Source organism: Silene latifolia, chromosome 2, assembly GCF_048544455.1.
Source record: "Silene latifolia isolate original U9 population chromosome 2, ASM4854445v1, whole genome shotgun sequence".
Taxonomy (NCBI): domain Eukaryota; kingdom Viridiplantae; phylum Streptophyta; class Magnoliopsida; order Caryophyllales; family Caryophyllaceae; genus Silene; species Silene latifolia.
In genome coordinates, this window is record NC_133527.1 from 193353821 (window position 1) to 193366583 (window position 12763).

General features: G+C 38.1%; 1 protein-coding gene across 1 annotated transcript; it reads right to left on the minus strand.

Annotated features, from left to right (window-relative positions):
* Positions 1–5294: 5294 nt before the first annotated feature.
* LOC141641868 (F-box protein At3g07870-like) lies at positions 5295–6509 on the minus strand. Its single transcript, XM_074450512.1, has one exon. The coding sequence runs from the start codon at positions 6507–6509 to the stop codon at positions 5295–5297; it is 1215 nt and encodes a 404-aa protein (XP_074306613.1).
* Between the last annotated feature and the right edge of the window lie 6254 nt (positions 6510–12763).

Genomic DNA, 12763 nt, shown 5'->3' on the forward strand with positions numbered 1-12763 from the left:
TGCGGAACATTTATCTAAAACTAATACTTCCTTCAGTTCTATATATTTGTGAAATATATGTGAGTTATATTTTATTCAAATATATAGAATTGATTGTAACGAAGGAAAAAAAAACATATTTTAACTGATAAACTGAAGGAAAAGGAGATGACCCTTTTGAGGTATCTAGAGCTACGTGTTGAGGACATGTTGAGTTTAATATCATTGTGCATGATGCCATTACCCTCTGTGCGGTTAAATGAGACGACGTAGTATGAGGTACTAGTTTGTAGAATGCATGGTTCCAGAGAAATTTAATCATCTTAAAATTTTAACTCCAAAAGTCTATTTCATTAATATTGTATTTATTTAGTGGAATGCATATTTCATAGAAAAGACATTATTTTTAATGATGTTCATTTTAATATTATCAAAATTATCCTTTTATGTAATAATAACATCAAGATTTGGAATGAGACTAGACATAAGGATCTTAACAATCCTAATAAAGACGTGTCAGTTAGAAATACTACTAGTAAGGAAGAAATTTGGTGGGAGAAACCTAAAATTGAGTTTCTAAAGCTAAATTTTGACGGATCAAAAACAGATGGTAATAAAGCTGATCTAGGATATTCTATAAGAGATCATAATGGTAAAGTCGTTTTGCTAGGAGCAAAAAAAGTGCGGATCTAATAGTATTCTTGTTGCTGAAGCTCTCGCTTTAAAAGAAGGCATTTTAGCAGCTAAATACTTAGGAATCTCGAAGTTAATTGTAGAAGGTGATAATTTATGTGTTATCAACTCAATCCGTAGTATTATCAAGGATGTAAAATTGGATCTTCAGTTTTTGATGAAGTGATATTAAACATTACTTTCGTGAAGCCAACAAAGTTGCCGACTTTATGGCTTCTATTGGACATTCATGTCCAACTCTTTCGAGGTGGTTTGAAAGCCGGTGGCTTCAACTTACCCCTATCATTCGAAAGGATGAGATAGGTTGTTCTACCTTAGAGGATCAATCTAGTTTTATTACCTAATAAAAAAAAAGTATGAGGTACTAGTTAGGACCGGTTTGCTATAGACGTCGAGGATATTTTCGAGGGCGGTGGTGGTTGATGAGGCTGCACATAGTAGTAGGAGGATTAGGGTGGTTTCAACAAGACAAAGAGGGTGGTGCTTCATTTTTTTTCGTTCTTGGGTATTTATTGGTTTTGTGAGCAAGTTGTGTTCAACTCATGTGTATTTATTCGAAGTAATGCGAATATGCATGCGTTGGACTAGAGAGATTATTTTTTTTGTTTATCTTTGATTTTAACACAACAAGTCAACAACAAGAAAAATAAAAGGTAGATATTCTTAGAACTTAGAATTTTTTGGGTAAATAGAGTTATATACCAAATTAATTGGACTTTTGGGATTAGTTTAAACTATTTAGGATCAATGGGTCCATGTTATCACTTTTATTTTTTTTCCAGATTTTAGGTAAAGCTGCTGAGGTTCCTAGCGGCTCCACAAAATGTCATCTTCTAAACATGTTGTAGCTTTCAGAAAAATAACGTATACGATAAGCCTGTTTTATTTTAAAAAAAAACACACATTTAGGAGCAACAACGCTAGGAATCCTAGCGGCGGCTTTCAATGCCAACAACATAAAAGCTTGCAATTTGTACTACAAAATGGTAGTGATATGCAGTAGGGGCTACAAAATGGTTGAGATAAAAGCCGCCTAAAACTATGTTATCGTCCCATTATTTATGTCAAAAACCCTTGTTTTAGTCCTAATTTTGGTGCATTTAATCGCTAATTGCTTGAGTTTACGATTAAATTGCTTAAATGAGCTTCACCGGGTAGTTTGCTAAGCTTTTTGTAGTGTTGCATGCTTTTCCATGCAAAATCGATCAACATTTGGAATTCAAGGATCAAGATTACTCTAGCCTGTACATTGTGATTAGGCATGGTGTAACTTAGTCTCAGCCGGTGTATCTCATTTACCCTTGTCGGTTTAACTCAGACTCCAGCCTGTGCATTGTGATCAGGAGCGGTGTATCTTGGTCCAGCCTTTTAGCCTTGTCGGTGTAACTCAAGCCCAGCCGGTGTAACTCAAGGGCGGCCTGTGTAATTTTACACCGGCTGGAAATAGTGACGGACAACTTTGGGCCTAACTTGTAGTTTTGTCTATAATTTGATGTTTTTAGCCCATCATATATATACCCAAACTCTCAATTTTGTAACCCACTTCACATTAGACTTCATTTCATATCAAAATTTAGGGTTTAAGCATTTGGTAGAGAGAAATTGATCCAATTTTGTTCTTCAATTTTTCTCAAGCAATTAATCAAGTATTCTTATTTCCTTCATCTTTTGTTGGTATATTTTCTTTTCCTTCTTTTAATTTCTTGTTTTGTTCGTCCATTTAATTTCCTTCGTTATTGTTGTCTTAAATTTGAATTGTTTACACTTCTTATAGCTAAAGTTACCACCTTTGAGTTGAATTTCATTTTAATTATAGTTTAAGGCCTTGTTCTTTCTGACTTATTTTCAGCCCACTTCAGTTCAGCTCAGCTCTATTCAGTTAAGTTCAGCTCAGTTCAGCTCCATTCAATCAGTTCAGCCCAACTCAGCTCCATTCAGTTCAGTTCAGCTCAGCTCAGCTCCATTCAGTTCAGTTCAGTTCAGTTCAGCTCAATTAAGTTCAGCTCATTTCAGCTTTACTCATCTTAAATTTAATAGTTATTATTAATTTTGTTATCAATAATACTAATTTTTTAAATATTATTATTCTTTACTCTTTATTATTATTATTATTATTATTATTATTATTATTATTATTATTGTTAATATAATGTTAATAATAATTTATTTATTATAATTATTATAATTATAATTATTATTATTATTATGAATATTATTATTAAAATGAATAATAATGTTATTAATGTTAATATTATTGTTGTTGTTGTTGTTATTATTATTATAATTATTATTGGTATTATTATTAAAATTAGTAACATTTATTATAAATATTATTGACAGGGCACTCTCAAGTTCCCAACCGACTTGTCTCACTAGCCAATACGGGGTCATACAAGTCAACACACTTGCCAACATGGTTCTGGATTCACTTACAATTGATACCCTACAAATCACGAATCGTTAAAAGCGACTTCTATCAAGTTGATTACTGAAAATACATATCACACATTTTAAGCGAATCACGAATCGGTAAGGCGTATTCATAGCGAATCTGGTAACCATGCTTGCCAAGCCATCATTTGAGGTACACATAGAAACCTATAAATACCTCATTATTCACCAATCAATGGTAAAATACTTCTCACCAACAACTTCCTCTCTCTAGAAGTAAGACTACTCGAGCTACTATGAGAGGGCACATAGACCTTAGCTTCAAGCACGGTCTCGATTATCCACCAGTACTGTAAGGCATCAGAGAAGGAGCTCTTGCGAACCCTTTGAGGCCCTGTTTGTTACGCGTGCGAGATCCATCCGAAGAGAGCAAGCATAGGCTCGAGGTGCCATCTGAGATGAGCGCGTTGACCCGACTCGGATTCGAGCAACGCTTACTTGAGTATTTTTAGTTGAAACAATTATTTTTACTAATAATGATATTAAGAATATTATTAGTAAAAAATTACTATTTATTAATTATTATAATTTATGATTATTCATATATAACATTATAATTTTTTTCCTATAAGTATTAATATTAATATTATACTATGAATATTAATATTATTATAGTTGTTAATAACAATAATATTAAATACTATTATTATTAATATGATTATTTCAGTTTAGTTCAGCTTTATTCAGTTCAGCTCAGCTCTATTCAGTTCAGTTCAGCTCCATTCAGTTCAGTTCAGCTCAGTTCAGTTCAGCTCAGCTCCATTCAGTTCAGTTCAACTCTAAAAAGCCAGAAAGAACAGGGTCTAATTAGTCAATTTTCGTCATCCAAGTTATTAATTGCATGATTAGTTGTAGCAATCAATTTCATAACATGTCAATTGCCAAAGTGTTAACTTTTATTATTTGTTTGAGTTTAATCAACATGATTAGTGACTAGTCCTTTAACTAGGACTCGATTATCTACGATATGAGTATTCTACTTGTTTAAGACCCATTTAATTGGTCATTTTAGATTTTTAGGTGGTGGTAAGGGTGAATTAAGGGGATTGACTTGTGTTGTTGACTTGTTGGAATTTTCTTCTTATCCTTGACCCTTGTCCATTGGTGAAAATCAATTAGGTGGAGGATTGAGTGATTTTATCTTGTCTTTTGTTAACCTTGGTTGAGATCGAAAGGGAGAACCTTGGGAGAGCACCCCTAATTTTGGGTTTGAAATCGACCCTCGAGAGAGGGAGTGGGATGACCCGGATTTATGACGCGTGATTAATGAACCTAAATCTATTTTAAACCACCCTTGAGATAATGCATGATTTTGGGGGAGTTGGAAATCGGAATTAAGTACCCAACCTTCGAACCCGAGAAGGGGGTTGGAAGGGCTTACTAATGTCCACTCACGAGTTGGAATGCATGATTTTGGGGGAGTTGGAAATCGGAATTAAGTACCTAACCTTCGAACCCGAGAAAGGGGTTGGAAGGGCTTGCTAGTGTCCACTCACGAGATGGAAAGGGAGGTGTTTCGCGACCTAGAGCCGTCTTCCTCCTTAACACTACCTAATCGACCACTTAACGGAAAATTAAACTTGTATGAGCAATTGTCGGTGGAGAAGTCGGGTTCTAGGCCTTCTTTATTATTCAGTTGTTTCGATCGGGCTAGCTCTAATGTATACCGCGGTGTAAAATATGACGTTAGTATGTATTTTTTCGAGTTCGAGTTTTAGTAGCGGAATCATAAATGTATGCATTTTTCATGAATTATCAAGCATGGAACTACTAGAAACCACATAATGCATCGTACTATAATACTTTCATTAGAAAAAAACACGAAATTTGATTATAGTTTTCTAAAATGCTAAATGATCCCATCAAAGAAATAAATATGCATATATGCCATAAGAGTATTCTATGCCATAATACTAAAAGCCTATATGGCAACTGCCTTCTATAGGAAAACCTAGTTGACTAAAAGCGAATGGTAGCACTCGAGATCCCAAACTTGCAAAAAATGGTTAAAATTAATTTTTGCTATCCAAGAATTCTTAATATAAAATGTTAACATAAGTATAAAATAACATGAAGAAAAGTTTCTATCTCAAAAATTTAGTTCTAGGTTCGCCCCTACAGTACCTTCTACGATATTAACCCTTTGCTAATAGTATTTGTCGAAGTCCACTTCATCTTCGTCTTCGATTCTTCAACCGTTTTAATGGCTTGGGTGGAGAAATCAGCTTTGGCTGATATGTGATGACCAAATCAAATTTTATATTTTTGTACTTAATTGCCCGACAATTTCCTTTCTGAAAATCATAAATCCATAATCGTTTACCATTCACATAAAGCAACAACTCCCCATTCGGCATAAATCCAAGGACATCAATATACTTGATCGATCTATGACGATTAACAGTCACATTCATATAAGGAATTGTGAACATATTAGTCCATGATTCCGAGTTCCCATACTCTTTCATAACCCATAACTCTAATGACGAACTAACTTTATCATGAAAAACACAACCAAGATTGTTTTCATCATCTATTGTCGCCAACCCGAGCAACCTTTTATCATCACGGCCATAGTCGTAATAAGGACGAGGCATTTGCTTAAATTTCTCGTCCTTCAAATCGAAGTAAAGTATCTCCGTTTTCAAATCCGGGTCTATAAAATCGTATAATTCGACAACCCAATGTGGCAATCCATAAATAACCTTTCCAATATCGCGGCAATATAACCATTTGTGGAATAGACGCATATTCGAAGGATTAATTTTTGGATTTAGTGTCCTCTCATGACCATCCTTAAAACTGCAAAGGGAAACCTTCATAGTTTCATATGATACGAAGCCGTCAAAATTCGAGGGCGAAACGGGTGGGCTTTGATAGTTTGACCAGATTACTACACTATACTCATCCCTTCCACCGTCATAACACAACCCGTATAAAAGTTGATGTCCAATATAATACCGGTCATTTAATACTGATATAGGAATCGACGAGTATGTTTTTGTTAAAGGGTTCCATAATATCGACTGATTGTTTAATGATATCGCCACCAAACCATTATACGATCCCAAGATCCTTGTACAACTACACCATTCTGGATTCTCTTTTACGGGGAGCATCATTGACGACAACGACGATTGTTCCTTTACGAGATTATTATAACTTGAGGTGTAGAAACTCGATATCTTTTCCCTTATATTGTAATCCAAGACGATCAAATGATTACCCATGAATTTTGGAATAGAAATTATCGAGTTCCATTCCTTACATACTAATTTGGAGTGTGCCATGTCTGTATAAGACAACTTGTGAAATATATCTTCCATGATATTTTGAGGAAGGTACGGCAATGGAACCCTCATCCTTTCTTTTCTTCTCTTTGACATTATTAGTTATAAATTATAAATTGTAAATTAAAAATATGTATGGTGGCTAAGTTTTTGCATAGAGTTAATTATAAGAATAAGAATTGAGGTTTATATAGGGTTTATGTTGACGAATATCGGTATTCTAAAATGTACCAAAGAGAATAATTAGGTATTATCGGGAAGACGGCTATCGTCTAGGGTTTAGAGTATTAGGGTTACTTGCTAGCTAATATAAAGCCATTGTATTATCACTATGGCTACATCAATCAATAATACAATTCCCTCCTTATGCAATTCTCCCCTCTATAATCTTATCAGTTTATTTCTTGAATTCCTTGCTCACCAAGCTAAGGAATATCTATATCTCTTGGAAATAATTCCTAAATTAAGTCAGGCTTCAGTCTTGTTAGACTTTCCTAATGTCTTATGCTTCCTAATTGTGAATATTTGTTTTAGATTAGGAAAACGTTTAATCATGTAAATATAATACAGGGGCGGCCAATGAATTTTGGTGGCCCTGTTCAATATCTAAAAGTGAGGCCTCGATACATAAATAAATTTCATTTTCAAATAAAACCAATCTAAAATTGCCGTTTTAGGAAAAATACATCATAGAAAGCAATATATTGTTCTTAAAGAAGTAGACAATAAAACAATCTTCAATGACATTATTGATTTTGTTTGAATATTTTCTTCTTCCTTGCATTTTGAGAAGCAAACTCTAGCACACATGACAGAAAATTTAACAACTAGCAGAAGACGAAACATATAAGCAAATGAGCAATTGAGAAAGAAAAAAAAGACTGAGAAGTCACCCGGGCTATTGAGGCACAACTATACAATTCATTATCGACTGAATTTCAGTAAATATATACAATTAACTAAAGAAAAAGTTAGTATTAACAACAAAAATAAAAATTAAAGAACTGATGAAAAAAGCAAAAAAAAAAAAAAAAAAAAAAAAAAAAACTCTTATAGGACCGTCCTATAGCATACGATGGCCTAATATAAGAAATTACGATTAAAGATTTAAAGCCTATGAAAATGGGGAGATGATGAAGAAGTAAAGTTCGGGCCTTGGAGGTTTGTATAGGATCTTTGAAATTGAAAAAAAAAATGTTGAGGTTTACCGGTATGTCTCAACAAATGTTTTATTGGGGAAGCCCAGAACAAATGAGAGTTTGCCATTTGTTTTAAGGGAAGGGTAAATTTTAGGCCTTAGAAGTTTATCATTTCTTTTATTGGGTCGTTGTATATTGGGTTAGGATTTAAGAATACTAATAGTTTTTCTTTTTAGCTAGTAAGTGGATCAAGAAATTTTGGGCCCCTTATACATTTGGGCCCCGGTGCGAAGAGCTGAAATGCTCTATATGTTGGCCGCCCCTAATATAATACAGAGTATTTCAAGTTAGATTAGGAAATTTTCTTGTATTAGTATAAATAGACATCTTGTATCTCATTATTCATACAATTTCTCAATATAACCTATATATATATTTCCAATAATATCAAATATGCATGGCTAAATTTACAGCTTGGATAACGAATGGATTAATGTAGATATATAACATTAATGAGCTCATTTGATTGTCATCAAACACTTGTACTCCATATAATAATTAAAAAAAAAAAAAAAAAAAAAAAAAAATTGTACGTGTTACCATCTTGTACATACATAAAAAAAATTGCGGGAAACATGATTGCAATTGAAAATTTGATGAGAAACATTATACAAAAATATGAAATATGACAGTAGTAGTTAACAATGCTTTTTTTTTTTACAGTGTTATATTTGTATTATACTCCGTATCATAATACATCATATTATTGATTTATCGCCCTCCATCACCCTGTGTGCGGTTAAATGGGACGACTTAGTATGAGGTACTAGTTAGGACCGTTTTGCTGTAGATGTTGAGGACATTTTCGAGGGCGGTGGTGGTTGATGAGGCCGCCCATAGTAGTAGGAGGATTAGGGTGGTTTTAACAAGACAAAGAGGGTGGTGCTTCATTTTTTGTTCTTCGGTGTTTATTGGTTTTGTGAGCAAGACTATACTAATCTGTTTATTCCATATTTAAACTTACTCGTTCTTCGGTTATTTGTTTATCTTTATTTAGTTTTGTCACAAAGACGAATGTAAAAAGACTATTTGTAAAAATTGTTATAGAATGATAATAAGTGAACCAAATGAATGCTAATGATGAAGTTACGCATATTTTTATAACGGAAATGTAAACAAATGAATTATATAACTGATTACGGGGTACTAGAGATTATATAATAAATATTGCGTGAACATGCATGGTTTTTATACGAAGTTTATATTTCATGCATTTCGTTACGTTATTAGTTTAAGGTAGTTTAAGTCATTGGCGCAGTGGTGCATGTGGGCCGATGACTTTTTGGGCACAGTGAGGATCTGGTTGATTAATCTTACCGTCCAAAATCAGTGGTCGGTAAGATTAAAAATCGATCCGTAAATATAATTATCAGTCAGTAATTACATTTACTGACTAGATAGTTGTCATCAGTCGGTAATTTATTTATGGACAATTGTAGTGATCGGTAAAGCCTCTGTTAGGGATAAAAAATTGATTTTTATCATATGCAACGTGGCATCATTCTACTAGAAAAAAGGGGAGACAATCAAGGACGACATGGCTCGCAGTGATTGGTCGAGAGAAGGAGAGATGGATTGCTGAGGTGGCACACTTAAGACCATAGGATTAAAAGCAACAAACAAACACAAGTTGGGCCATCATAGGAAACACGTATGAAACAAGGAAGATATTGGGCTTGGACTTTGTCAACAACTGTTACCTATCTTTAAGGTAACAGTCCGAGATTCCAGGAGCAGACTGAGGGAGAAGCCCAACACCCTAGTCCAGGTCCTAAACGGCTATATAAGACGGAGAGGAACGTCAAACAGGGGGCATCCAATATTCACAACAAGCAATACGAGACTCTACAAAATTCAACAGTAGTTAGCTATAATCATCAATCAGTGCGAAAGTTGTATTTTCTTACTGGGGCATTTTACATCGATTATAGTGCATAAATTGGCGGGATTCCGACTCCCCCCGCGGTTGTTCCCACACCGGGTTTTCCGCGTCACCAAAAATTCTCCGTGTCCTTTTTCTTTACTTGTCTCTATTCCGTCGTTCCCATTATCGTATTTAAAACATAATTGGTATTAGATTAATCACTATCACTCACATAAAAAGATCCGTAGTCGGTAAATTTTTACCAAAACAGTTTGGCGCCCACCGTGGGGCATAGTGATCACTTTCTATAGCCAAGCCTCGCAAAACCGAACCGACCCATCACAATGTCCGGAACGGCCGAGAATCCTTCCAAGCTGACGAGTATGCCGGCCCTATCCTCTGCAGCAGAATTACTTCGCATCTGCATGGACTGTCGGTGCATCCCCAAAGATCCACCAAACGATCCTCGCCAAAGATGTCGACGAGCCATGAGCCATGCGCCCACCTCGAAACCACCGCAGATTCCCAAGGCAACAGTGCATCCAATCGACCCAGATCCAGAGAAAGCCCATTTCAAAAGAGAGGAGGCGAAACAACATTCAAGCCCGACCCGGGGAAAGTTCAGCAGAAGTTCTCCGGCGCAGGGTCCGCCGCTTGATCCGATGCGGTGATGATTCGGGGGATGGACATTCTGCGTCGGTCATTGAAGATCCGAGGAAAGACAACGAGAATATGATGGCTCAAATCGTGACGGCATCCGTCAAACCAAAGATCGCACCAGAGACTCCACCGTAACGGCGGTGGAGGATCGGGTCGTCCAATCCCATCGAACTAGTTACCAGCCGGATCTTGCGGGAGTGGCGCCTAGCGAACCAATCGAGCCAAGAGGATTGGGATGTCTGTCATTTGATAATCCACCTAGTCTGCAGCAGACAAATGTAACGCTTTATTTAGCACCCTTCGGATCGACCTTCCACCTTTTTCGGTACCCCGCACAGACACCGGGATGGCGCCCGGACTGTCTCCAACACAAGCAATTCCATCCCGCAGCCGGTTCACTAGTGGAGCCTGGATCGGAGGAGTACAAAGAGACACCAGGATGGCACTGGATCCATAATCTGCAACACCAAGAACCGGTCACCCAAAGATCGGCCAATCTTCCGGAGCACCCCGGCAAGGAGGTGCACCGCCGGTTCCTTCCCGCTGTTTCTAACCCTCTTGCAGGAGCGGGTAATTCCCTGGAGCAAGAATACCAGGAGCCGAGGGAACTAATGTATAGGATACCGGCGTAGTCTGGTCCGTTGGAGAAAGCGACCAAAGATAGCTACGCAGACTCACCTTTCGTGGATGACATAGCTCTAATCGGTGTTCCTAAAGGATGTGTGCCGCCTATGCCTATGACACTCTATGACGGGACCTCGATCCACTTGACCATATCAACCACTACAAGCGAGAAAATGATGGTGATAACCGCAATCGGATCTCTAAAGGAAGTTTGCATGTGCAAAGGTTTTGGATCAACACCGTCGGGGCGACCCTGCGGTGGTTCGTCGGCTTACCGAACAAGACCATATCCACTTCGCCGACCTAGTCAATGCCTTCAACCAGCAGTTTGCCAAAGCCAGCAGAAAGCCAGAGAAGCAGACCAGCGACCTCTACCGGCTGGTGCAAGGATTTGAGGAATCCACCCGTGATTTCTTGAACCGGTTCAACAAAGAAAAGGTGTCAATTCCGAGGTGCGATATAGCAACCGCTATACAAGCCTTCCGCCGAGGGCTGCACCAGGACTCACAGTTATACAAGGAGTTAACCATGCATCCATGCACTACCTTTGAGGAGGTGCAGTCGAAGGCAATCGCTGTCATGAGGCTGGAGGAAGACGCTGCACCTGTAAGAAGCACTTACGATTCAGACCCAGTATCCAGAAAGGCTCCTACAGAGAAGAAAAGCGAAAGATCCAAACCCTACAGCAGGAACGTGAATAAAGTTTCTGGCGGCACAGAAGGAAAGTCAGAAGCAGATCTGCCTCCGAAAGTAAGTGAGTATGGCTTCACTACCAATCTTGCAGGATTATTCAAAGCCTTGAAGGAGCTGGGACGCAGAGTCAGATGGCCAAAACTTCCAGAAGGAAACCCCAGCAGCAGAGACACAGGCAAAAAGTGTGAATTCCACGGCAGCAACACTCACAACACCGATGAATGCCACTCCCTCAGAAAGGAAGTCAAATTCCACTACGACCAAGGAAACCTGGATCACCTCCTCCCCAGAAACACAACGAGAGTAAATTCAGCGGATCAGGTTCTGCCCTCTCCTCCTCCCCTTTGCTCTAGAATTGTGAATGTCATTACAGGTGGATCGGAGTTGTGTGGGCTGACTTACTCAGCAGCTAAGAGGCACGCAGCCAGGGCTAAAGGAGACAGACCAGAAAGCTCCTGCAGGGTTAACCATCAGAATCTGCCGTCAGTCACCTTCGACGAAACAGACGCAGGATCTACTCCAGAACAGCACCACGACGCTCTAATCATCACGCTTCCCATAGGAAATTGCAAGGTAAAGAAGATCCTGGTGGATACCGGAAGCTCCGTCAACTTGATCATGATGGAAACACTCAAAGGAATGGGATTCACCGAAAAAGATCTAGCAAAGAAGGCAGTTCCCTTGGTTGGTTTTTATTGCGAAACAAAGCACTCCTTAGGAGAAATCATCATCCCAACCTACGCCGGAGGCATAAACAAACAGGTAAGATATTTGGTTATTGATGGGCCCTCTACTTACAATGTAATCCTTGGCAGGCCCTGGATCCACGAGATGAAAGCAATTCCCTCAACGTACCACCAATGCCTGAAGTTCCCAACACCTTGGGGGTGCAAGAAATACGTGGGGACCAGGAAGAAGCTAAGGATTGCTACAAGGTGGCTCTGAAGCCAACAACAGGTGCACCCGCATAGCAATTACAGAGCCAGCGCATCCAGGACGAGTACATTGAACCTCAGCAGGCAGAACTAGACGAAGTCATCCTGGATTCGCTGCACCCAGAGCGAACTGTTCTCATTGGATCCGAATGTAGAGGTGAGATTCGTGAAGAACTCGTTCGGTTGTTGAGAACTAACATAGATTGCTTTGCTTGGTCACACGATGACATGATCGGGATAGACCCAAATGTGATAACTCACAAGCTAAGTGTGGATCCAAGCTATAAACCCGTGCAGCAGAAAAGAAGAAAGTTTGCTTCTGAAAGAAACCAGGTCATAAATCAAGAGGTAGATAACCCGCTCATTTCTTTGGAA